General features: G+C 43.2%; 1 protein-coding gene across 1 annotated transcript; it reads right to left on the bottom strand.

Moving 5' to 3' along the window:
- Positions 1-417: 417 nt before the first annotated feature.
- Positions 418-26,291, bottom strand: MGST2 (microsomal glutathione S-transferase 2). Its single transcript, XM_060654136.3, has 5 exons — positions 26,126-26,291; positions 20,544-20,643; positions 4,542-4,612; positions 1,126-1,207; positions 418-634 (listed from the first exon to the last, which is right to left on the bottom strand). The coding sequence occupies exons 1-5, from the start codon at positions 26,181-26,183 to the stop codon at positions 505-507; spliced, it is 441 nt and encodes a 146-aa protein (XP_060510119.1). The 5' UTR covers positions 26,184-26,291; the 3' UTR covers positions 418-504.
- Between the last annotated feature and the right edge of the window lie 1,541 nt (positions 26,292-27,832).

The raw sequence follows: 27,832 nt of genomic DNA, 5'->3' as shown, positions 1-27,832 counted from the left end.
TTATAAAGTAAATTTCACAACCAGATTTGTTTTGTGCTATTCGTTGATGACTCTCTTCTCTGGCTACTCTTTGTGTTTGCCTGACTTCCCCCACGTGTGGCCATCTGTTGCTTTCCTACACCGATGAAGTGGGCTTGCTGCCTTATCAGCATCTGTCTGGAACTTTCCATCAAAAGAGAAGTAATCTCAGAGGCAGGTGATGGTGGTGGCCGCACAGAAAGCCCAGCACATGGTCAGGCTGCTTCCTGCCCACACAAGCAGTCATGACTTTAGCAGACATACAAAACCAGGGCTCTGTGCACTTGCACTGAGGATATGGATACATCCCGTCCGAGCAGACTTCACTTCTTAAACAGGAATGTATTCTCTAACAGGTATGGTCCTACAAAGCCATTTCAAGAAAAACAAAAGAAAGACTTTTGTTTTTAAAAATTGATTGACTCCATATAACCTTCAGGGTGGAAACAGCTTCTGCTAGCATTTGAGCAAAGGGAGGGGGTGACGTTAGAAGCGTCTCAGTTTCTTGGCGACATTGAGGTCCATGTATTCATCCAGAAAGCTGTTTGCAATCCCCAGGGTGCCCAGGACTGTCAGCAAGGCCAGAATCGCCAGACTCAGCCGGAACCCGGTGATCCTGCAGGGTGGACGTGAGGCAGAAAGGTGATCAGCAGCTGCAGGGATGAAGGGAGGCGTCTTCCTGAAGCAGGCAGCTCCACATGGACACCGCCCAGGACTTCCATGTCTTTGCCGTTTGAAAATTTTGATTCATCACATGAATTCAAGGGGGATGCCTAGGCACAGAGATTAATTGGCTCCTTTGAACATTCAAAGGATTATCAAGACCGGGACGAATTATTTCCTTTGCCACTTTTTGGAGATAGCACACAATTTTTGCAAGGATTTAAAGTGTGGCGGCCAGAAGTGCCCGTTCAGGGCACAGTTTGTACTTGATGTTCCTGCCTCGCACCCAGTAGGGCGGGGCCTGGACAGAATGGCCTCGGGCAACGCAGATGACTTTTGCAAACACAACCCTCAGGGCTACTACTATTCCCAGGAGCGGGAAGCTAATTCAGACTCCATCCTGCCACTTTTGCCTAAACACCCAATCCTTAACGTTCTCCTTACCTTTTTTTAGCTGCTTCTGAATATCCCCAGAAATACTGGTGACGGGCATATATGTACACCAGACCCAGACAGGTAGCAAAAACTATAGAGAAAAAATAGAGAAGATACAGGATATGATGGCAGGGTCTCAAAGTGCAATATGAAAACTGAGGGAAAAAAACTTACAAACTTCGTACGTGTCCAAAATATATACAGATCGCTGACAATTCAATCATGAAAGGAAAACAAATTAATTTTTTTTAATGGGCAAAATATTTGAATGGACAATTCATACAGGAAGATAAACAAATGTACCAATAAGCACATGAGAGTTGTTTCAGTATTCAACATCATTCAGTATCAGCAAGCTGCATCTTAAAACCACAATTAGAGGGGCACCTGGGTGGCTTAGTCAGTTAAGCGTCTGACTTTGGCTCAGATCATGATTTCATGGTTCAGGAGTTCGAGCCCCGAGTCAGGCTCTGTGCTGACAGCTCGGAGCCTGGCTCCTGCTTCGGATTCTGTGTCTCCCTCTCTCTCGGCCCCTCCCCTGCTCATGCTCTATCTTTCTCAAAAATAAATAAATATTTAAAAAATTAAAAACAAAACCAAAAAAAAACCCTATTAGAGGACACCACCACATACCCACTAGGATGGCTAAAATTTAAACACACCAACACAAAACGTCGGTGATGCTGGAATCCTCATACGCCCTTGGTGGGAGTACAGCCACTTTGGGAAAAGGTCTGGTAGTTACTTATGAAGCTAAATATACTTTTCACCCAGCAATTCCATCCCTATGTATTTACCCAAAAGAAATGAAAGCACTTTTCCATAAAAAGACTTGTACAGAAGGTTCATTGCAGCTTTATTCATAAAAGCTTAGATTTGGAAAGAGCCCAGAAACCTACCACCAGTAGAATGGATAACCAAATGGAGATAATCATACCACAGAATACCACTCAGCAATGAAAAGACACAGATACTTGCAACAACATGGTGAGTCGCAACATTTTGCTGAGTGAATGAAGCACTGCACAAGAGGTCACGCTGTATGATTCCAGCTATGTAAAGTTCTAGAATGGGCAAAACTACACTGTGATGAAAAAGACCAGAACAGCATCTGCCTCTGAGAGCACCTGATGAGGAGGGGCATAAGAAAACTTTCTGGGTGGTCACGTCCTGCATCTTGATGGGTATACACTTGTTAAAACTCATTGAATGGTACATGTATGATTTGTGCATTTCACCATACAGTATACAAATTTTACCTAAAAGAAACGTAAAGTGCGGCATGACCTGCCATCTGGTCTAACAGAAAACACCAATATCTTCCATACATTCAGGGACCCTCTCTCTCTTCCTCAGCACCCAATGGATGCAAATAGCCAGGGCCCTCTTGCACACTTGGAGTCTATCTGTGAGGCTCTGATATCCTGGATAAAATGAAATTCCTTATTTTATTAGGTCACAAACATTTTCTTTAGTTTCTACTCTATACCAGGTATTATTCTAAGGATCAGGGTGAGCAGTGAAATGGATACAAGCTTCCTACCTTTATAGAGTTTACCAGCAAAGACAGACAACCATGAGAAAAATGAGAAGAACATCACAGACTTGAAAGCATCGAGAAGGAAATGAAGTGGGATGGATGGGACCGTGGCGGGGAGGTGGAGGGGAGGACAGCGGAGCCACCTTTAGAAAGGGGTCAGGGAAGGCCTCCCTGAAGGGAGGACATGTGCGTGGGGCCAGCGGGTGAGAAGGAGAGGGCTGAGCAAAGAGCTGAGAAGAGAGGGGGTAGGGCCACCCGGCATGCGAGGGAGGAAGTGGAGAGATCCTGAGTGGGCTACAGTTAACCTCCCCATCTAATGACTTAACTCGCACAAAGCCAATGAGGACTATTCAGGGCAATTAATAGGCAGCTTAACTTTTCATGAGAGAGAAGGAAAAGAAAATTACGATGGAAAACCCTTGTCTGACAGGAGGCCTCATTCAGCCCATTACAGTGAAATCCAAAGGGTCAAATAGCAGAGACTGAGTCCCATTATCAAAGGCACTTTTCCTATTAGTTGTTAATGCAGTCTTACCTGACAAGGAACAACCCCTTCATTCATGCCCTTAGGGGAAAAAATGTGAGTTGGGATAAAGTTAAGAAGTCTTCCTCTAGAGGACATTTTATCTGAAGTTCCTCAGTTGACAGTAAAAAGTACAAGAAGACAGTGATGGGGTTGCCTTTGAAAGCAACTGGATTTGGGTTTATGGGAAATCTTAGCAATCAACTGTCAGATCCAAATGAAGCAACGAGAAAGCAAAAGAGATTGGGTTTCTCCAACTAAGGTAGCTGGTGATACTTGACCCCATTAAAGATACAGGCAGAGTTTGGGTTAAGCCTTCAGCTCTCCAGGGATATCTGCAGCCAAACAGAAAGTAGATGTCTGTAAAGTTGCTACATACAGGAGCACGACATCCTTGTGAACTTAAGAAAAGGTACATGGGTTATCGGAATACCTATAGACCCTGCCTGTACTTGAAATCCAGTTTTCTCCTACATTGATAAATGTTAAGTTGGACAAATTATCTGTGATTCGGTTTCCTCATCTATAAAGTAGGATACGTATAAAAATTTAAAACAGGGGCGCCTGAATAGCTCAGTTGGTTAAGCATCTGACTCTTGATTTCGGCTCATGTCCTGATCTCAGGGTCGTTAGATCAAGCCCCGCATCAGGCTCCACACTGGGCATGGAGCCTGCTAAGATTTTCTCTCTCTACCTCTCCCTCTGCCCCTCCCCACTCTCTCTCTCAAAAAATAAAATAAAAATACATTTTTTTTTATTTAAAATAGTTTCTGGCACATAGTAAGTGCTCAATAAATAATAGCTATAATGATTAGGGTGAATTGTTGCAGATAAACTAGAATTAAGGAATCAGATTTGAAGACAAACTCATGTCATTTTCATCTGGGAGTGCCCAGCAGTTTGTTTCAAGTTGTTTTTTTTTTTTTTAATTACTGAATTAAATTGAAATGAAGCCAAAATTAATTTATCTTTATTTTTTTAATTTTTTTTAATGTTTATTTTTGAGAGAGAAAGAGAGACATAGTGTGAGCGGGAGAGGGGCAGAGAGAGAGAGGGAGACACAGAATCTGAAGCAGGCTCCAGGCTCTGACCTGTCAGCACAGAGCCCGACGCGGGGCTCAAACCCACGAACTGCGATATCATGATCGGAGCTGAAGTCGGATGCTTAACTGACTGAGGCACCCAGGCACCCCCAAAATTAACTTATTTTTAGAACAAGTGCTCTCTGATGCACATAGACATGGCTTATTTTGTTTAAAACAATTTCTAGGATCAGAAGATGTATGGTTACATGTCTGTTCCTTAATTGTTCTAAGAACCACAGTCATCATTAGATCAGAGTTGACTGTATTCTAAAATTACCTTGATTGAAATACCATCCAGCCATCCACAATGTAATCAGAAATATGGGGTAAAACTCCACACAGTTTTGTCTGCAGGAAAAAATAAAGACATGGGTTATATTATGAGAAAACTAAACACCAAAGCATTAAGCTTTCATCTGAAGGTAAATGTCTAATCTCTTCTTATAAAAATATGTAAGAATTACATACATGTCTTTTCATGTAAAATGAATCTTCCAAGGTAAGACTCAAAGATTGTTTAAATCTTAGACCAGGGCCAAGAATCACTCTCCTACAGGTAAACCACCAGTAGTAGGAATGAATTATACCTCTTTTCCAAAAGACAGACCTTGAGATGGTCCTGATTCTAAGGCTAAAATTCATTCTGTATCCTATCTACAGAACCCAGAAAATAACGCAACTTATGTAAATGAAATTTCTTCCCAAAATTCCTACACATTCATTGCCTTTCGATTGAGTTACTCAGCAGTTAAAAAATGGTTTTTTTTTAATTTTTTTTAATGTTTATTTATTTTGCGACACAGAGAGACAGAGCATGAATGGGGGAGGGGCAGAGAGAGAGGGAGACACAGAATCGGAAGCAGACTCCAGGCTCTGAGCCGTCAGCCCAGAGCCTGACGTGGGGCTCGAACTCATGAACCGTGAGATCGTGACCTGAGCTGAAGTCGGACGCTCAACCGACTGAGCCACCCAGGCGCCCCAAAAAATGGTTTTAAATAATTCCTGTAAAATTTCCTGAAGTCTATAAGTATTTTTCACTCCCATTTTACAGAGGAACAAACTAAGACCTGAGAGCACAAGCTGACTGATGCCTTGCAGAGAATCAAACGGACTATGTCATCGCCAGATTCCAAGTTCCGTCCTAACGTCAATTCAAATTGCCTCTATTCATAGAAGAGGTGGATGGAAATTTTGATACTATTTTAAGCGAAAAGGAATAGTTCTCTGGGAACTATAATTCATCTGCACCTAGCAAAAGGAAAGGAGATGAATTATATTCATGCTTCCCGTGCTACTCCCCCAAGTGATCTTAGTTAGGTTGACTGTGCTCCTTGCTGACAATATCACAACCAGAAAGAGCTTTAATATAATTCGTAATGAGGTCTTGAGTTGATCCTGATGGAAGCAGCATAATTAGACAGAATTAGAAATGATACCACAGTGTTCCTTAAAGCTTGAGTATTTAAGGTTATGAGGCAATTGACCTAGAAATAGTTGATACCAGTTCTTGAAGATCTGCATCTTCTATCCGAGGTCACCATGAGTGGCTCTTTTTTTTTTCCCAAATTAAAAAAAAAAAATTGTTTTGTTTTGCTTTTGCTACCAAGATGGCGACATAGGTGGCTCCTGAACTTCCCTCCTCCCACGGATACGCTGATCGCACAGCCACACACAGAGCAATTCCCTCTGAAAGAAATCCCGAAACCAGCTGTGACTACTTCAGTGCAGGCAAGGAGAAAATACCCACACTGAAATAGGTAGGAAAGATGGAGACACGCTCTCACCATAAACCCCATCCCCAGCACAGCACTGTATCACCAGGTGGGAGTCCTCAACTCCTAGCTTCTCCCGGAGGACCTAGAGCACTCCAACTTTTTAAGACTTCCACTTGAGGGCTGGGTCCCCAAAACACTTAGCTCTGAAAGCTAATGGGGCTTGCATCCACAGGATTCGGGGTAGGACTCTAGCAGGACAGTGGCACAATCCCTCCCTTAAAGTGCCTACCAGCAGGGGCTGCGTCCCTGTGCACATCCCCTTGGGGCTCCCGGAAGTAACCCAGAAGATGGGAGAAGGGAGTATCCCAGAAGATAGGGGGAGGGGTGCTGAGGTCCTAGGTGAGCAGGGGTGATTAGAAGCCATTGAGATTCAGGCACAGGTGTAAATGTTAACTGCATTTATGCTCCCTGAGGGCAGAGCCTGGGCAGCTCAGCACCCAAAAAAGAGTCCCTTTGTCCCCTATAAGCAGCTCGTCACTGTTGGTCTTGCCCTGACCTCAGGTCTTAGTTGTGCTCATTCTACTTTTCCCCTGGCCCCTCATTTGATGGCCTGCCTTAAGCCCTAGTCCCTCTGAAATGAGGCTTTGTTCATTTCTTAATAGCATCTAACAGATTGAAAATAATTCTCTGATGGCTAGCCCTGGGGCCCTGCTATTTGCGGATGGTCTTCTCTGCAGCTGCCTGCTGAGAAGACCAGGTATTACTTGGCCTTGAAATACCTTGCATCCCATTCTACCTGCTCATTATGACCTCTTCCACCCTCCTCCAGCATGTGACCGTGTCTTTCTGCCACCTCAGTTAAATGGTTCACGCCTGGATATGTCCCAAGATAGCTGTTCACAGTGAGTTGTCCACAAACATTGTTTAACTCAAGGGGACCAAACTCTGAAAATCTGTTCTTGATAATCCTATCAGTGGCTACTCACAGTTACATTGACAAGAAGACCAAAATGAGAATAATTTCTGGTCTCTTCTGGACATGAAGATGTATTCTGTCCTCTTTCTATAGGAGATCCTCAGGGAAAATCTCCAAATGGGACAGAAAAGAGCTGGCAGCAGCTGTGTCCATTTCCATTTATGTGGGAAGAGAGGGTATAAGCTGATTGTGACCACTGATAGACTGTCCCCTTTCCTGCATGTCCACACTGAGGGAAACGAGTCGATCTACTCATTCCCTGGTTAGACCCCTCTTTGCTCAGTAGTCCTGTGCTCTTTTGACATCTAAATTTCCCATAAAATTATTAGGGAGAATTATTATTATTGTTATAGACAGGTGTCACCATGTGCCTCGAATTCTACCCAGGGGCAATAACAGAAAGAGGCAGCTAGAAAGACAGTAGGGGGACGAATCATCCTAGTTTGCCTTAGATTGAGCAGATTTTGAGAACGTGGGACTTTGAACTTTATAACCAAGATAGTCCCAGATAAACTGTAGTGGTCTGCCTAGAACTGAGGGTTCCCTGGGACACAGAACTTTGAGTGCTAAAACCAAGAAAGCCCCAGGCCAACTGAAAAGATCTAGTCACCATGAAGAATGACCTGAAGGAGCCTATGGAGATTGAATAGTTCAAGCTGCTGGAACCCCTCATGGATCATCCCCAGCTCCAAGGGATCCCGGAGCTCAGGACATGTGGCCACCGCGGGGTCCCACTTGGACCCAAGGGCTGGCAGTAGCGAGGGCGGTACCAAACTAACTGCCGTTGGACCCTGTCTTAGTAAGTGTGCCGCTAAATTCAGCTCATTTTGGAAAGAAGAATCAAACGTTGGCCCGACAGCCAAATCTAGCAGTTCCTAAAATGCTAGTCTACAAATGTTTTTGATTGTATAGTGCTCATCGTTGCATAACCCCACAAAAAACAGAAATGGCCTGCTTTACAACAAAGATGATGTGAAGTTGGTGCCATACGGTAGCTGCCCGGCCTTCCTGGATTTGGGTGGGGCTATCTCTTGCCAATGGAAAGAGAAGGCGAAATGTGTCACTTCTGAGCCAAATGATTAAGAAGCTGGTGCGCCCAGATCCCTTCCCCCACACCTGGTTGAGTGGAGAGAACTCTCAGGACACGGATGGGGACAGACCCCTTAGATGGACAGAGCGTAGGCCTCTCAATGACCATGGGGAAAGCCACTCAACCAGGAGCACCCACATAGGACACTTCATGGACAGAACATAAACTTCCCTTGTGTTAAACCACTGGGATTATGGGGTTGATCCATTTAGCACGGCAAACACAATCAGCTGGAAAAATATATCACATACACTATAAAACCCACACAAAACAGAAATTCAAGAATGAGACTTTAAGAGCAAATATAAATAGAAGCTCCAAAATTTCCTCGTGCTCACAGCGGATGACTTAGTTCGCCCTCAGCATGTACATGTCATCTGGGAGACCTCTGACCTAAAACACTTGTGAATATCTCTGCTATTAGATTTAAACGCACAACAGGACACAGCGTATAGCAATCTTGTTCATAGAAAATCTGAACCATGCGCTGAAGGGAAAAACCTAATTAGCTATAGTACGTTTCTAATGGTACGACATCTTTCAAAAAACAAAAACAGACGAGGCAACTTAAAGGAGACTTTGTAGGAGCTTCTTCTCTTTCAAGTTTTTGTTTGCTCATTTTTCTTTCTCCTTCTGTTTGGGTGACTCATTCTGAAGCAGCGGGCTGCACACCGCCACGAGCAGCTCGCACTATTAACAGATGACCCAGCCCCGGTCTGCTGCCTTTTGACCCTGCAAAGTCTTTTCAATTATTACACTGGCCGAGGGTCAGAGCAACAGGTTAATATGCTCAGAAAAGGCTCGGGGATGAAAGGTGCTGAAGTTAATCTTTCTATATAGATTCGTAACTATCTAAATTGCTCCTTGTCAAGCAACCCTTGTGCGGGAACACCAGAGGACATTTGCCACTAATAGCAGGAGGGCAAGACTCTAACCACAACTTCAGTGGTGCCGCTGATAAGCAAAGGGATGAACCGATGAGGGAGTGAGGCTTGCAGCTCATCCAAATTCCTGCCGCTCCTCATCCCCCCGCTTCCGGAGGCTCACCCAGCTTGTGTGCAGAGCTATTTGGTGGTGGCATGAATGTTTGTGTCCCTCAAAATTCATATGATGAAGGTCTAATATCCAGCGTGGCTGTATGTGGAGTAAGGAAGTAATTAAGGCTAGAATGAGGTCAGAAGTGGGGGACCCTGATCTAATGGGATTGGTGTCCTTATAAGAAGAGACACCAGAGAGCTCTTGACACCCACCAGACTCACTCTGCCCAGCCCCTTCTCTGTGCTTGCATGCACACACCAAGGAAAGGACAAGTGAGGACACAGCAAGAAGGCAGCCATCTGTGAGCCCAGAGAAGAGAGCTCTGAGCAGAAATCCAAGCAGCGGGAACCTTGATCTTAGATCAAGGTCATGATCGCCCAGCCTCCAGAAGTGTGAGAAAACAAATGTGTGTTGTTTAAGCCACCCAGTCTGTGTTATTTTGTTACAGCAGCCCAAACTGACGAATACAGGCAGTTTGTGGAGAAGGATGAAGAACTCATCATTTAGAGTCATTCTCTGGCCTTGGGGATCCCTAACCCTTTCTAATTCAGTGGATAAATACATCTTATGCATTCAGCTAATATCTAAGATGGGTACACTTGTAAGAAAAATGGAGATGTGTTTACTGTTTTTTATTTGACTTATTTGTTGTTGTACTAACCTATTACAAAAGTAGGTGACTCACATCACTATAATCCCAGTGTTACAGAATACCTGAAAAATTTTTTTTGTGAATTTTCCTTTCTCCAAAGTTTTTAGACATAAGTTAGAGCCACTAGTTTTAATTTCAAATTTTCAGGATTTGAATTTGAAATGACTATAAAAAGTAAGCGGAAAAGCAACAATAACAACAGCAACAAAATTTACAGCTATAGTAGAGTAAGAAGAGGGAAATGTTTCTGAAGAGTACTCAGATTCAGGATGATTGGGTTTACTTGTGGCAGGCTAATTCTGGAACAGGAAATGAGTAGTTCAATATTAAGCAAATAAGGATGCATTAAAAGAACTAAGTGAGAGGAAATCCTTCTATCTTACCCAGCACTAATGAAACCATTGTTGGGACACTGCATATACTTCTAGGCTTCCAGTTTAGAAATAACATGAAAAATTTTAGTCTAAAGAGAACAACCAAAATTTTTTCATAATTTGGAGGAAGAAGCTGAAGAATTATTACTACCTAGCCTCAAAATATAGAAGATGAAAGATAATGAAGATAATGATCCCCAACTGTATGAAAAAGAGTGGGGTCATTAGCAGCTATTCGTCTCTTCTGGTGAGAATAGAATCAGAGGGAATGTACTTAAATTGCCACAAGATCAAGGTATTACTTGGATCTACTTTTGAGATTTATAAAAGCCTTCAATCTAAAGGGATCAAGGTACTCAAATTAGACCAGATAGAATTTTCTAAGCTTAGCAATAACAAGAAGGACTGGCCCTTGTTGAAACTATAGTTGCTTTGTTCACAAGTTTAAAAGTGTATTCTGGCAAAAGACTGCAAAACTCTAGAAAAAGTCGTCTCTAAGGCCCTCACGGTAGGAAGGAAAGTGGGAGTGGATGGGGGACTCTAACTCTAAAGTTACCTGGGACTGGTAACATGGGTAAACTGGGCTCCAGAATCATCATCTCTGCTTGGCAAATGAATATCCAACCTGAGGTGATGTTGAGACAGGAAATAGGTACTTCTGGGGTGGTGAGAGGGACCTGGAAGTGATTGTTATAAGACGTCAGGTTCCACTTAGGGGCGGGATTAGCCCTAACACCAGGCTTCTTGGCCATACTTAGGGAAAAGCAGCAGGAAAAAAGAGTAGAGGAAAAGACAGCATTTCTGGTATAGCCAAGGTCATAAGATGTTCAAAGGAGGCTGAAGGACTCAATGCTTTGGTCCAGAAGAGCCAGAAAAGAAAGTACATTTTCTCTTAGGGATTTGCAGAGCTCAAGGAAGCCTACCCTATAGCCAAATAGGCTTTGGAATGACCTGGTTATCCCAGGGGATCCTGCCCTAACTACCTCAGATAAAATCAAAATGGCTTTACTAGCAATGAATTTAATCTGATTTTACCTGATTTACCTAAACCTTAGAACCTAAGGCAAGAACTTGGGCTGGTGCTATGGAACATCTAAGAAGAAATTCACGGAAGTGAGTAGGCCCATCCCCACTCACTCTTCAGAGAAACCTAGGACAATTACTACTGTACTCTTGAAGGTATTTTATGACTCCAAACTCACTCCCTCTACCCCAATTATTGGCTACTATTTTTTAACCCCTCTTCATTCTGCCATGGTTAATCAAACAGAACAAACAAAACACTTCTAACAAGGAAATTCGGTTTGTATACTTTTTCATAAACAGACATTTAAGAGAAATATTTGGAAATGGTGTCCAGCGATAGAAGAGAAGGGAGAAAGCAATAACTTGAAAGAAATCAAATTTGTGGAAAGTGTAAGAACAAACAGAACCAGAAGCGGCCCGAGGATTTAGAGTGCTGAAAGCCCAACACTCCCCAACAGAATGTTCTCAGTTGACAGAAGACAAAGTGGGAAGATGTGGAATTTCCTCCTGTGATGATTTTTATAAATAGAACAGTGTCTCCCTAACTTCAAGCATTCATATATCACTGTCAACATTTTAACATCTCCGTATACCACTTACTATCTTTCTATAAATCAACTATTTTTTCCCTTAAATTAGGGAGAATGCAATTTTATGAGTAGAAAAAGAATATCACTTTTGAAATAAAGAATAAGTATAAAAATAAATCCCATGAGAACAAAATTTGCCAAGTTCTCATTAGATGCTGTTGATTGCTGAAGGCTCTGAGCATGAGACCCTCCCTCTGTCCAACAGGAGAATGGATGGTCCGGAGGTGTTGAGAATGCATACTCCCTGCTAAATGTGACAGATTGAACCCATGTCTATTTCTTCTCCATCCTGAAACCTCACTAAAATGCCAGGAAAGGAAAAAAAAAAATAGATACAAAGTCAAGAACAAGGAGAATGGGAGTAGACACAACAGTGGAAGAGAGACGTTAGTCAATTTCTGAATAAGGATGGCACTCAAGGGAACGGCAGCTGAGCTGACAGAGCACAGACAGATGAAGCCTAAGCACCTGCACAAGGAAGGTCCAAGGAAGACTAATACACCGCTTATCCCAGAACCCAGGACACTCAGGAACTGGGGGCACCAGGTACCCGTGAGTCCAACCTAAAACAGAAGAACTGGTGGACAGACTATAATAAGGAGTGCCTTAGCTCCCCTCCACCTCTGATCCCCACCCCTACTACCCCATCACAGGAGATGGGAGGTCTATCGTCTAGAGAACCAGAACCAGAGAATCTCGTGGGGTCTAGGAACAATGGGAGGGGGGGGAGTGAGGATAAAATCTTGTACTGGAACCCATGTGAACCTACATACTACATAGTGGAAGAACCTTCCTTCGTTCACCCACCACACTTTCAGGTTTCTAGAAGTGAGACCTATTTACCCATCCTCCTCCCTCATCCCATCCTTGCCTGCCCCCATAGGGGGCTTACGGGTTTTCCCTAGAGAAACCAAATGGTCCCAGAAAGATAACCTACAGATACTGACTTTGGGGACTCTACAAAAGGAAGCTGCTGCCCATCAATCACCCTTTAGTGAGCTGCCCACTCTACTGAGCCCCACCCATGCACACAGAGTCCCATCATTTTCTGATGCTCTTTACTAAATTTGCACAGATAGCCAACCGAGGATCACTTGATATTTGAGTAAAGCTTCTAAGGTCTCCTTTGCTCAGATCTCTTTGCTGGACTCTTGTCTTCTTGACCTCTAAGGCTGGTTCAGTCCTTGCTCCTCTTCTCTCCCTTCTCCTTTGTCTACACCCACTCCCTTAAGATTTCTTCTAAAAAAATTTAAAAAAAAAACCTTTCTTCCAATCTCATGGTTGTAAATCATCTTTGTGTGCCAATGGCCAATAACTCTTGAATTTATACTTCCGGTTCCAATCTCTATGCTGAAATGCAGATTTTTATACCCACGTCCCTGCTTCTCTCCACTTAGATGTGTAAACAATGTACGAGGCAGTTTATGATGCAAGAACAAACGATCTGAGTAGCTTAGCCGATGACAATGCTTATAGTCTCTCCTTAGCTGTAGCATAAGTCACATCTCAGACACAACATGTCAAAAGGAGCCTCCCGGTCTTCCCCCCAAAACTGCTCCTCCCACTGCCTTGTCTCTCTGTTGTCTCTCTCATCTCTCCCAGGATGCTCAGAACAAAAATCCAAGGTCATTCTTGATGCTTCTCACATGCCATATTTATTATGTCAGGAAATTCTCTTGGCTCTAACCTCAAAACGTATCCAGAATCTGACCATTTCTCACCATCTCTACTGCTACATCCCTGGTTCAAGTTAGCTTCCTAACTGAATTTTCTGCTTCTCCCAATGCCTTCATATAGACCGTTCTCAGCAAAGCAGACCAAGTGATCCTTTTAAAGTATAAGATCATGGGTGCCTGGGTGGCTTAGTCAATTAAGTGCCTGACTTCGACTCAGGTCATGATCTCGTGGTTCATGAGCTCGAGCCCTGCATCGGGCTCTCGGATGTCAGCATAGAGCCTGCTTTGGATCCTCTGTCCCCCTCTCTCTGCCCCTCCTCTGCTCATTCTCTCTCTCTCTCTCAAAATAAATAAATAAAAACTTTAAAAATAAAATAAAATATAAAATCATGTTACTCCTCTGCTCAAAACTTTATAATGACTCTCCATTTCACTCCGAGAAAAGCCAAAGGCCTTACAATGGCCTTTAGGGCCCTACGTGGTCCATCTACTACCTGTCTGACTTTCCCTCCTACCACTTTCTGTCAGCTCCTTCTCTCAACCACACTAACTTCCTTGCTAACCCACCAGGGACATTTCCACTTACCGTCTTCGCACTGGTCATTCCTCCTGCCTCAAGAATGTTTTCTCTGCGTGTTCATGTGGCTAACCCCCTTACCTGCTGCGTAAGCTGTTGCTCAAGTGCTACCTTGGTGGGGTCTACACCGACCACCCTAAGCAGCAACCTACCCCCGACTCACCCCCCAGCAACCCACCCCTGTGTGTTTTCCTTTTTCTTTTCTTTCTTAACACTTACCACCTCTTGCATAATATATTATTTTCTTATAATATTATCTGCTTATGGTTTATTTTCTGTCTTTTCTGGCTATGAGATAAACTTCAACAGACAAGGATCTTTATCTAATTTTTTCATTGATACATCCCAAGCTACTAGATATATCACACAATGCCAGATATATAGAGGTGCTCAATAAATATTAAAGGGGAAAATAATAAATAAAATTGAAATGCAAGGGACAAAATAGACAAATAAGAAGGAACTTAGAAAAAACAGAAATGATAGGGGCACCTGGGTGGCTCAGTCGGTTGAGCATCTGACTTCGACTCAGGTCATGATCTTGCAGTTCGTGGGTTTGAGCCCCACGTCGGGCTCTGTGCGACAGCTCAGACCCTGGAGCCTACTTCAGATTCTATGTCTCCCTCTCTCTCTCTGCCCCTTCCCCACTCATGCTCTGTCTCTCTCTCTCTCTCCCTCTCAAAAATAAATAAACATTAAAATATTTTTTTTAACTTTTTTTTAACATTTATTCATTTTTGAGAGGGAGGGACAGACTGTGAGTGGGGGAGGGGCAGAGAGAGAGAGAGGGAGACACAGATTCCGAAGCAGGCTCCAGACTCTGAGCTGTCAGCGCAGAGCCTGAAGCGGAGCCTGAACCCACAAACCGTTAGATCATGATCTGAGCCAAAGTCAGATGCTTCACCGACTGAGCCACCCAGGTGTCCCAAAAAATTTTTTTCAAAAAGAAAAAGCAGAAACGATACATGGAATTAAAAAATACATTATTATTGAGGTGCTCATGAGTTCGAGCCCCGTGTCGGGCTCTGTGCTGACAGCTCAGAGCCTGGGGCCTGCTTCGGATTCTGTGTCTCCCTCTCTCTCTGCCCCTAACCCATTTGCATTCTGTCTCTGCTCTCTCAAAAATAAATAAACATTAAAAAATAGATATTATTATTAAAGTCCTCTGATATAAGAAAATAAATTGCCTCCATAAAACAAAAAAGGGATGATTTAATAGCAGCAGCAACAACTAAAGAACAATCAAAGAGGGGCGGCTGGGTGGCTCAGTCGGTTGGGCGTCCGACTTCGGCTCAGGTCATGATCTCGCGGTTCGTGGGTTCGTGCCCCGTGTCGGGCTCTGTGCTGACAGATCGGAGCCTGGAGCCTGCTTCTGATTCTGTGTCTCCCTCTCTCTCTGACCCTCCCCCGTTCGTGCTCTGTCTCTCTCTGTCTCAAAAATAAATAAACGTTAAAAATTTTTTTCTTTTTAAATTAAAAAAAAAGAAAAATGAAAGAATAAAAATTAATTATTAGAAATTGAAATTGATATCTGAAACTTTTTCAAAAGATCAGTAACCAATCAGACAACAAAAAGAAATAAAAGGCATCTAAGTTGGCAAGGAGGAAGTCAAACTTTCACTCTTCCCAGATGACATGATACTCTATGTGGAAAACCCAAGACTCCACCAAAAACTGCTAGAACTGATATATGATTTCAGCAAAGTCGCAGGATATAAAACCAATATACAGAAATCAGTTGCCTTTCTATACACCAATAATGAAGCAGCAGAAAGAGAAATCAAGGAATTGATCTCATTTTCAATTGCACCAAAAACTATAAAATACCTAGGAATAAACCTAACCAAAGAGGTGAAAAATCTATATACTGAAAAGCAGAGAAAGCTTATGAAAGAAATTGAAGAAGACACACACACACAAAATAGGAACGCATTCCATGCTCGTGGATTGAAAGAACAAGTATTATTAAAATGTCAACACTACCCAAAGCAATCTACATATTCAATGCAATCCCTATCAATATAACACCAGCATTCTTCACAGAGCTAGAACAAATAATCCTAAAATTTATATGGAACCAGAAAAGACCCCAAATAGCCAAAGAAATCCTGAAAAAGTAAACCAAAGTTGGAGGCATCACAATCCCAGACTTCAAGCTGTATTACAAAGCTGTCATCATCAAGACAGTATGGTACTGGCACAAAAACAGACACATAGATCAATAGAACAGAACAGAGAACCCAGAAATCTGCCCACAAACATATGGCCAACTAATCTTTGACAAAGCAGGAAAGAATATCCAGTGGAAAAATGACAGTCTCTTCAGCAAATGGTGTTGGGGAAACTGAACAGTGACCTGCAGAAGAATGAACCCAGACCACTTTCTTACACCATACACAAAAATAAACTCAAAATGGATGAAAAGAAGCCATCAAAATCCTAGAGGAGAAAACAGGCAACAACCTCTTAGACCTTGGCCATAGCAGCTTCTTACTTGACGTGTCTCCAGAGGCAAAGGAAACAAAAGCAAAAATGAACTATTGGGACCTCATCAAGAAAAAAAAAAAAAAAAAACAAACAAACAAACCTCTGCACAGGAAACAATCAGGAAAACTAAAAGACAACCAATGGAATGAGAGAAGATATTTGTAAATGACATATCAGATAAAGGTTACTATCCAAAACCTATAAAGAACTTATCAAACTCAACACCCAAAAGACAAAAATCCAGTGAAGAAATGGGCAAAGACATGAATAGACACTTCTCCAAAGAAGACATTCAGATGGTTAACAGACACATGAAAAAATGCTCAACATCACTCATCATCAGGGAAATACAGATTAAAACCGCAATGAGATACCACCTCATACCTGTCAGAATGGCTAACATTAACAACTCAGGCAACAACAGATGTTGGCGAGGATGCGGAGAAAGGGGAACCCTTTTGCACTGCTAGTGGGAATGTGAGCTGGTGCAGCCACTCTGGAAAACAGTATGGAGGTTCCTCAAAAAATTAAAAATAGAACTACCCTATGACCCAGCAATTGCACTACGAGGCATTTATCCAAGGGATACAGGTGTGCTGTTTCAAAGGGGCACATGCACCCCAATGTTTATAGCAGCACTATTGACAATAGCCAAAGTATGGAAAAAGCCCAAATGTCCATCGATTGATGAATAGATAAAGAAGATGTGGTATATATATACAATGGAGTATTACTTGGCAATCAAAAAGAATGAAATCTGGCCATTTGCAACAATGTGGATGGTACTAGAGTGTATTATGCTAAGCAAAATAAGTCAGTCAGAGAAACACAAATACCATAGGAATTTAAGATACAAAACAGATGAACATAAGGGAAGGGAAGCAAAAATAATACAAAAACAGAGAGAACCAAACCATAAGAGACTCTTAAATACAGAGAACAAACTGAGGGCTGCTGGCAGGGTGTTGGGCAGGGAAGGGCTTAAGTGGTGAGGGGCATTTAGGAGGACACTTGTTGGGATGAGCACTGGGTGTTATATGTAAGTGATGAATCACTAAATTCTATTCCTGAAATTATTATTACACTGTATGTTAACTAACTTGGATTTAAATACATACATACATACATACATACATACATACATAAAATACACAAAAGATCAGTAAACAGAAGTTCAAGAAATTTCCCAGAAAGAACAAAAACCCAAGAAGATGAAAAACCGAAGATAAAAGAAAACTAGATGACCAGTCCGAGGATCAACATGCAACTAATACAGATTTTAAGAATAAAAGAACAGAGAAAATGAAGAAGAGGAAATTCAGGGTAAAAATATTTTTAGAAAATTCCAGAACAGAAAGACGTGAGTTTTCAAGACATGAAAAAGTCTCATCTAAGGTTTAGCATAGTGAAGACAAATGCCTCCAAGCAAGCACAGAACCATACCATCTTAGGACACTGGGATTTAGGAAGATCCTAAAGCTTGCACAGTTTCCAAACAAAAAATCAAGAATCAGCATAGCACAGAACATCACAACAATATCAGTGGAAATTAGAAAATAAAAGAGGAATATTTTCAAAATTCTGACAGTAAGGATTTTTAACATAGAAATATATGCCTAACCAAGCCATCTATCAACTGTGAGGCAGAATAAAGTCATATTTAGAAGTGGAAAGTCTCAAAATTTGACCAACTATTCACCCTCTCTCAGAAAACTGCAAGGTATGTTCCACCAAAATGAGAGAAAGCCAATAAATAGGAAAATAGAAGATCCAGGAAACAGGCGATCCAAATCAAGAAAATATAAGGGAAATTCCTGAGGATGATGACAAAAAGCCCCACAATGACAGCAGGTAGCACATTTAAAGAGCAACCTCCAGATGGGAGCAGAAAGATTGAGGACTCAAAAAAAAAAAAAAAAAGGACTCTAACAGAGATAATCCAAAAAAAAAAAAAAAAAAAAATGGCATTACTAGATTAATGTATTTGAATGTATTAAGAGGAGACTTTCAGTTCTGTTAAAGATTTGAGGATGAAACTAAGCAAACAAATAAACAATGAAGCAGTCACTAATCCCAGGTAAAACAAAAAATTCACAAGGAGATGAAATCATAGTATATTATTGGACTCAGCTTTGAACGTTACTTATAATTAGAATAATATAAACATTGGCTATTGGTTTAACTCAACAAAGTGATGTACTGGAGGGTAGACGTAAAGAAAAGAGGAAGTGGAGAAACATGAAATTCTTTCTCCCATAAAAGGAAGCTGATTGATAATGTCTAAAAATTGAGAATCAATAAATAACAGTGAAAGCATAGTGCTTAGAAATATGGAAGTAAATGCCAAAAATGCCAGTCACAAGGGTGCCAATGGTTGTCTCTAAGGCTAGATTGGCAGTAAGGAGAGTTATCTGTTGCTTTCGGGCACGTAATCTCACTTGATTTTCAGGCCACATACATGCATTACTCTGATACAAATAGATATTAGAATTAGGACATACTGGGACCAAACCAATACTTTCCACTTGACATAATCATAAAGATTCAAAGACAATTGAAATGGACATGACTTTCTCATCATGTTGTTCACTGTTACTGAAAATCATATCTTGGGCATAAAGTTTTAGTGAAGTAAGAGATCAAGCTCTGGAGATGTGCTGTAAAACACTGTATCTCTAGTAACAGCAATGTTTTATACATTTAAATTTTTTAAGAAGGTATATAGCTCATGTTACATGTTCTTACCACAATAAAATTTTGTTGAAAAAAATCTATGTCTATGCATCTCTTAAAACTATCTCTTCTGGGGCGCCTGGGTGGCTTGGCCGGTTGGGCATCCGACTTCAGCTCAGGTCATGATCTCACGGTCCGTGGGTTCGAGCCCCGCGTCGGGCTCTGTGCTGACAGCTTAGAGCCTGGAGCCTGTTTCGGATTCTGTGTCTCCCTCTCTCTCTGCCCCTCCCCTGTTCATGCTCTGTCTCTCTCTGTCTCAAAAATAAATAAACGTTAAAAAAATTTAAAAAAAAAAAAAACTATCTCTTCTACCAACAGTGGTATTCATCCCAATGCTCAAGCCTAGAGAGTAGTCTGTGCAACCCTTGTTGAAGCAAAGAGATGGACAAGAGAACAATGCTGTCAGCTCAAGGATCATGACTTGCCCAGAGTGATTCAAGATGTATAAAAAGCTGAATAACCCACTTATCATTAAAGAAATAAAATTCCATAGTTTAACATTTTTCCACAAGGAAAACACCAGGTTCAGATCATTTTATAGGCAAATTCTAAGAACTTGGAAGGAACACACTCTTCCAATCTTATTAAAATTCTCTGAGAGAATAATTCTCTAACTCATTGCATGAGACTAGTATAATCTTGATATCAAAATGGGACAAACATCATATAAGAAAGGAAAATTATAGGCCCACGTCACTCATGACAGAGATGAAAAATCCCACAGTGTTAACAAAAGAATAGAATGGTATATAAATGGTGACGTGTGCAATGTTTCTAAAAGCACTTATCTGGGGGATGAAATAAAAAGGGAGCCCTAGCATCTGCAGCAACCAAACTCATGGTGTGGCTGCTGCGGAACATTCTGTAGAGATCTGAAAAGACAAGATGATCAAAATCACTACAAGTCTGTATGAAATGGGAAGCTTTCTCATTCTTACACGCTTTGGATTTCAGGAAATGGTTCATGGGCAGAGGATGATAATGACCCACCTCTGTTTCAAGGAGAAAGGAAAAATTAAGATAGAAGATGGATGTCATAGCTAATCCAGCTTGAGGCTATTGAATTCTAAGGGTATTGGAGGGGCTCTTTAACCAAACTGCCGTGCTTAAAGGTGTATACCAGTCATTCTTAAGATCCCTGCCTTTTCTGTAAATGCATCCTCTGAATTCATAACATAGGTGGATAAAGGCTTCATGTACTAAATACTTCAAGCTTTGAGCATCATGAGAAGGGGCATGGCTGTGAAGACTGGTTTGTTACAATGAGGTATCTTCTCTGCACATCTTTCCCCTGGTCGGAATCGTCTATATGTGACCACTGAAGGGTGGAGGAAGCATTACTTACTGTGCACGAAATATTCTCTCAAACTCTGGTGACCCAGAGACTGCTGGGGGTGTAACTTTGTATTTTAATCTTGCCTTTCCTACATGCAAAGCAAAATAACCTGCAAGTATAGAGGAATTAACAATTAAAATGTGGCACATCACTATTCATTAGAAAAACACAAATTCAAACCATAATTAGATACCACTGCATACGTATTAAGATGTTTAAAATTCAAAAGACAGACCATATCAATTAAAAAAGACAGGTGAGGCTGTAAGAACAACTAGAATTCTCAAAGACTCTGGCAGGAGTGTAAAATGGTATAATCACTTTGGGAAACCATTTGGAAGGGATTTTTTACTTAGACATACATAGATTGTATAGCCAGTCACTCCACTCCTAGTGATTTCGCCGAGAAAAATTAAATTATATGTCCATACAAAGACTTGTACACAAATATTCATAGCATCTTTATTCATAATAGCCAAAAATTAGGAACAACTCTGTGATGGTTAATTTTGTGTCAAGTAACCTAGGCCGTGGTGCCCAGCTGTTTGGTCAAGCACCAATCTAGATGGTTCTGCGAAGATATTTTTGGATATGATGAACATTTACATCAGCAGACGCTGAGTAAAGCCACTCCTTGATGTGGTGGGCCTAATCCAATCAGTTGAAGGCCTGAAGAGAACAGATGGACATTACCCAAAGAAAAAAGAATTCTGCCTCCACACTGCCTTGAGACTCAATACTGCAACAACTCTTGCTGGAATTTCCAGCCTTCCAGCCCACCCTGCAAATTTCAGAGCCTCCAGCCCCCGCAGTGGCATGAATCAATTTTTAAAAATAAATGCCTCTGTGTGAGTGAGTGTGTGTGTGTGTGTGTGTGTGTGTGTGTGTGTGTTTGTGTGTGTGCATCTGCTGTATTGTTTCTGCTTCTCTGGAGAACCCTAACACAAATGTTGATCAACAAACTAATGGATAAACAAATTGTGGTATATGTGCCATATCTATATAAGAGGAATACTGTAAGACAGTAAAAAGGAATGAACTGTTGGGGCGCCTGGGTGGCTCAGTCGGTTAAGCGTCTGACTCTTGGTTTCAGCTCAGGTCATGATCTCACGGCTCATGAGTTTGAGACCCACGTACGTCTCTGGGCTGACAGTGCAGAGCCTGCTTGGGATTCTCTTTCCCTCTCTCTGCCCTTCCCCCACTCACCTACTCTGTCTCTGTCTCTCAAAATGAATGAATAAACTTAAAAAAAAAAAAGAATTAACTATTGATACATGAAACAACATGGATGAACTTCACACTAATTATGTTGGATGAAAGCAGCAAGATCAGAAGAGAATATTACTGTACAGTTTCATTTACATAAAATTCTCAAAAATGCAAATGAATCCGCAGTGACCTAAAACGGATCAGTGGCTGCCTGGACATGATGAGAGGCAGGAGGGAGGGTCACAAGAAAACTTTGGAGGATGATGGCTTCCTGTGTGACTCAGTTTCACTACTATAAAATGATCATGACTTTATTGTCCTTCATTGGCCACAGCTGTTGCATTAGATCATCCAACCCTGTGCTGGAGTCACTTACATCTGACGGTCAATCCCGTAAACCTCATTCACTTTTGGACCCACACTTCCTCCTTGGTCGGTTATTCTCACCTCCTGTCCTTCTCGCCCTCCTTTTACACCATGATTAGCGCTGGGGCCTATTAGTTCCCTTCGGATGATGTCTTCCAGCCACAGTTCCTTTCCAGGTCCCTCCAACGCTCTTCTGGTCTCACTTATCTTAATACCTCCATGTCCCTTTCCTACTTGCTAATGTTTCAATACCAGTTTCCTTTTCCACACCAAGTTTTTAGCTTGTGTGACAGTATCAGGTGTGATGCATTTCCTCCAGAGAAACAATATGATCTCCCCTCTGACAAGTCAGTAAATAGCGAGCCTGGGTTAGTAAGGCCTCACAGAGCGGGACTCTTCCCTCCCCCTGAATTCCTCTCTGCTATGAATAAACTGTTGCTCAGGATCTAAAAGCTGTAGCTGAATGTCTAAAAGGGTGTAAATACTTAGGACTAGAGTCTCTCATTCAAACTGCAGTGGCATCCCTGAAGCCTGAGAGAGCACAGTGAAGAGACCGAAAATGTGGGAGACTGAGCACTGTTTCCAACCCCGGGCTAAATCCTCTCAAGGCAGCATAAATCCAGAGGGGCCAATAACTCAAGGGTCCGCCTGGAGCCAGAAAGGAGATCTGACTGCAGCCGAGAAAATCTGCAGGCCCTTGCCGATCTGCACCCCGCTGCTCCCACTGTTTCTAAGTTGTTCCACAGCCTTGGAGAAAACACTCGGTAAGGCTTCTTGCTTCCATCTGTAAGAAGGGAACCATGAAAGATGTGCACTCCTTGATTTACACATTGGCGATGGTGCAAGAACCCAGAGCTTCGAGATGAAGCTGTGACTACGCGAAAGCTTAGGAAGGGCTCTCTCCCTCACGGCTATTCATAGCACCTGGTTGCACCTGTCTGTAAAGGCAGCAAATGTGAGGAAAGAGCTTCAGTCAGGGGCAGAGCTGTTTGGATGCTCCCCAACCAGCCCACCCACAGCTGCAGGCAGAAGGATTCAGTTGGGCCAGCACAGTCCCAAGGAGGAGAAGCCCCTCTCTGTTCTTTCAGGTCAGGGGCCTTAGAGAGACTATGGCTACCGCGGGGATAACGGGATGAGGACAGAAAGGCTCTTTTACCTTTTCTGGAGTGCGTCAATTTTCTTTCCCCTCCTAACATCACTTTAAAACTACCTGAGGGGTGCCTAGGTGGCTCAGCCAGTCAAGCATCTGACTTTGGCTCAGGTCACAATCTCGTGGTTCATGAATTCACGCCCCATGTCGGGCTCTGTGCAGGCAGCTCAGAGCCTGCTTCAGATTCTGTGTGTCTCTCTCTGCCCCTCCCCTGCTCATGCTCTGTCTTTCTCCCTCTCTCTCTCTCTCAAAAATAAATAAACGTTTAAAAAAAAAAACTACTTGAGAATACTCTACTTTTGGTTGGCCTGTCTTTCCTGTCTCCTTCACTTTCTCCAGAGGAGCACATGCGTGCCAGGGAGAGTGAATCGAGAACCCTTCCTGTCCCACCATGCCACCTACCCTTCCCCAGCCACAGCCAGCCTTCTTTCCCATCGTGTGGCTGCCTCTCAGTCCAGCAGCAGCTTCCTTCTGTGGGGAAGCAGCGATGATGGGGACTAGTCATGCTGAGTGCCAACCCCAGGCCAAGGATACTGGTGGGCACTTCTCACCCAGTGTCCTGTTTGACCCTCCTTTTTTTAATGTGTGTGTGTGTGTGTGTGTGTGTGTGTGTGTGTGTGTGTTTAGAGAGAGGAAGCACTAGCAAGGGAGGGGCAGAGAGAGAGGGAGACACAGAATCCCAAGCAGACTCTGTGCTGTCAGTGCAAAGCCCAACATGGGGCCTGAACCCACAAACCACGAGACCATGACCTGAGCCAAAGTCAGACAGTCAACTAACTGAACCACCCAGGCACCCCTGCTTAGCCTTCTTTGATGAGGACACTGAAGGACAGAATATCCTGGCCAGGCGCACCCAGCTTGTTAAGTGTCTGAACTGGACAGATGTGGGATTGTCTGTCTTCAAAACTCAACCTGCTTCTACCATGGTATATGGGGCCCCCTCTCCATAAACACCAGACTTCTGTAGAAGCAGCAAATTCTGGTTCTTAATGCCAACCAGTTATGTCTTTTCTTTCTTTCTTTCTTTCTTTCTTTCTTTCTTTCTTTCTTTCTTTCCTTCTCTCTTTCTCTCTCCCCCACCCAACCAGTAAATGTTCCCTGTCTATCACTGTTAAAAAAAGAGACAACAGGCCCAAAAGGGAGTCATCTATGCTAACATCACCAATCCTAGACATAACACCTCACTTAATTATGGTTTCAACCTCTCCCAAAAGTGGAATCTTAAACCAGCCAATCTGGAATTACATGGTTAGCACCACAGAGGCAATCTGCCTGACCGATTCCTGCCATTCCCTAAAAGAAGATGACCTTTGCCACAAATAATCACAAACTAGCAACTTCCTGTTCTGCCCCCTTCTGCCTGTAAAAGTCTTTCACATTGCACAACTCTCCAGAGCGCCTTTCTACCTGCTAGATGGGATGCTGCCTGATTCAGGACTCATTGAATAAAGCCAATAAGATCTTCAAAATTTTTTTTAATCTTCATTGATTTTTAAGAGAGACAGAGAGACAGAGAGACAGAATGTGAGGAAGGGAGGGGCAGAGAAAAAAGGAGACACAGAATTCCAAGCAGGCTCCAGGCTCTGAGCTGTCAGCACCCCACCCGACGCAAGGCTCAAACTCACGGACCTCAAGATCATGACCTGAGCCGAACTCGAAGGCTTAACCGACAGAGCCACCCAGGCACCCCATAAACCAATAAGATCTTGACATTTTACCCAGTTCAATTCTGCTTTCTAACACCACCAGCCACCACTGTCCCAGTCTCCTCTCCTCTCCCCACCCCCACCTAACCTCTGGCCACAGTTCCCACGGAGCCCTGCACCCACCAGCAAACAGAAACCTCTCTGTGAGGCTGACAGAGGCTCTGTCTGGGGCATCTGTGGACCTGTTCCCGGGCTCCCCACAGCACCAGAATGAGGGCACACATGGGGTTGGCAGTGCTCACGTGTAGTGGTATGTGAACCATGGGGTCAGCACAGGGGCACTTGAGACCTAAGTGTTGCTTTAGTTGGCGATAAAAATCCTGCTCTACTCCACTACTCCGGAAAACACTGTGAATCCAACCACAAAATGTGTATCCTATGGTAGAACAGTTTCATAAACTCATAAAACAGACCGGTTAGGCAAGACATGAAGTGTGCATGCGGGCCTGGACTTTATCCCATTCACCCTGAGCAGTCCTCAGCTCTGCCCCCTTCCTGGTAGGAGCACACTTGGAAAAATAAAGAAGTATGCATGGTTGGTTCCGAGTCTTGCTCACCCGTGCCCAGACTCTTTTCCCCATTTAGCATGTTAAGTTGGTGATCATGGATAAGATGATAAGAACCGAGCAAATGTGACCCCCGTGGAGCAAATGCCCTTTACATAACCAGGCAGTCGAGATATCAAATAATCCTAGTGGGACGGTGCTTTAAAAGTTAGATTCGTCACTTAACCTGAAGCTCGTGTTTCTGCAGATTTTTTTAGACCTGGTTCTCGTACCTGCCATAGGCAGTTTATTTAAGAAAACACTAATTAAAAGATCAGTGTTTCAGAAATGGCAGCCACGGTTTACAAGCAGGTACAATGTTTCCTCTGGCACATTCCACATTCATAGCTAGTGCGCTTCTACCCTCATTTGAACTGGGCTGGGGGTGGGAACCACAAACAATGCAGAATCGCTGGGCTCAGAAAGCCTACCACGTCCCCTTTGGGAGAACTAATCCTTGGAATGTTCCAAATCTGTTCCCAGGGAAGGAGGCGCTGATGACCCAGAGTGGAGCAGGCACTCACACACTCATGGGCACCAGCAAGTAAGTATGAAACTCAAAAACTGGACCTCCCTCCCTCTGCCACACACGCACACACACTGCCCGAGACTTACTTTGTTGACAGGCGGACAAGACTGAGACAGCGGCCAGCAAGATTGAATGCCCAGCCATCTTTAACACCGACTGTTCTGGTTCAGGGAACTATTTGTTGAAACTGAGGGGAAGATAACAGGCACTTTCGACTTGGTAATGTTGACCTTCCTTATAAGGTAAACAAAGCTGGAGAGGAAGAAAAAAAAAAAAAAGGACGATTCAAATGGCTGAGTGACCTTTGCCCTGGAACAGGAATCGGGAAGGCCCGGTCGATCTGGAGCTGCCAGTCACAGATCTTTATCTGGCAGGGGAGCAGCCTCCGAGCTGGCTCTAAGTCTGTCTCCTCCCGTGCAGTGTGGGGGCTGCGGCTCAGCCCGAGGGACTAGCCCTCCAGCAGCTGCACCTGCAGACAGACCCATCTTCTCAGCCAGTTGGAAAACAATTTCCCCTGCCCCTTTTCCAACTCTGGACCCTTCCAGACTCTGGACCCTTGAGTCTCTTTGCCCAGCTCCAAGGCCTTGCTGAGATCTTGTTCACAGCCTGCAGGAAAAGAGATGGGAGCATTTACTTAATCCCACTGAGATGTAATGTTCATTTAAATGGATTCTAATCTTATTCCCCAATAAAGGACAGAACTTGGATTTGTACCCAAGTCCAGCAGATTCCAAGTGTTGCCCTACCCCCTGTTATCATGCTGCCTCCCACGATCACCTTGACTCTCCCACGGGCATGGTGACCATAAATTTAAAAAAAAGAATAAACGAAGTTCCTCCTTCTGAGGAGGAAGAGGGCCCTTGGCAGAAGAAGTGGGGCAAGTTTTAAGCTGACTTCTATCAGAAACACAGCACAATGGTCATCACGTCAGTCAGAGCAATACCCCACACCACCCAGGTAGAGTGCGGGTCCCTCCATGGCTGAAGGCTTCTCTGCAGAACCCATTATCATAGCCCCTCCACGCTGTCAACACAACCCTTTTGCCCCTTAAAGATGCAGCTTCAGGGGCTCCTCAGTCGGTTAAGCATCTGACTTCTGCTCAGGTCATGATCTCACAGTTAGTGGGTTCGAGCCCCACTCCGGGCTCTGTGCTGACAGCTTAGAGACTGCTTCAGATTCTCTCTCTCCCTCTCCCTCTCTCTCTGCCCCTCCCCTGCTCACTCACGGATGCTCTTTCTCTCTGTCTCTGTCTCTCTCTCAAAAATAAACATTTTTTTAAAAAGGTGCAGTTTCAGTGAGAAGTGAGAGGATTCATTTTCAGAAATACCAGATAAAGGCCGTGCTGTATAGTTAACAGTAAACCTATTGGAACTGTGTACGAACCCCCAACACGCACACAGTGGAGTCCCAAACCCTTAGATACTTCACTTTCAGGTTCTTATTCCACTCTCCATTTCCCAGGCTTATTTTTCCAGGGCTTTGCAATGAGCATGCACCAGAGAACTGAAGTCTCTACCTCGAGGAAGGTACTTTTTGCTTACATGGGCATAGGCAGCTTCCAGGTAAGGCTGTAACCTCTGTAGTACTCAGCCAATGAGGAATCAGGGGAGGGACTTCACACTAGGAGATAAATTGCCTGCTGTCACTGCCACACAAGCTCTTGCAAGAACGTTGGTTAAAGCCTTGCTTTTCTGTGCTCTGAGTCTCCACGACCCTCCTTTGATTGGGTCAGCGGGCTTATTTCTCACAGCTTGCCACAAAATAAAGTTGGGATCCTTTCCTTACACACCCAC

This window comes from Panthera onca, chromosome B1, assembly GCF_046562875.1.
Source record: "Panthera onca isolate mPanOnc1 chromosome B1, mPanOnc1 haplotype 2, whole genome shotgun sequence".
Lineage (NCBI taxonomy): Eukaryota > Metazoa > Chordata > Mammalia > Carnivora > Felidae > Panthera > Panthera onca.
The sequence above is the reverse complement of the archived record's forward strand: the minus strand, read 5'-3'. Positions and strand labels throughout refer to the sequence as shown.

What these genes read in the sequence shown, in the direction of transcription:
- MGST2 (XM_060654136.3), bottom strand. Translation starts at nt 26,183, where the DNA reads ATGGCTGGGCATTCAATCTTGCTGGCCGCTGTCTCAGTCTTGTCCGCC. An exon ending in CTTGTCCGCCTGTCAACAAA is followed by an intron (nt 20,644 to 26,125) that starts GTAAGTCTCGGG and finishes CTATACTTGCAG; the next exon opens with GTTATTTTGCTTTGCATGTA. An exon ending in TCAGAAGCAGCTAAAAAAAG is followed by an intron (nt 635 to 1,125) that starts GTAAGGAGAACG and finishes TCCACCCTGCAG; the next exon opens with GATCACCGGGTTCCGGCTGA.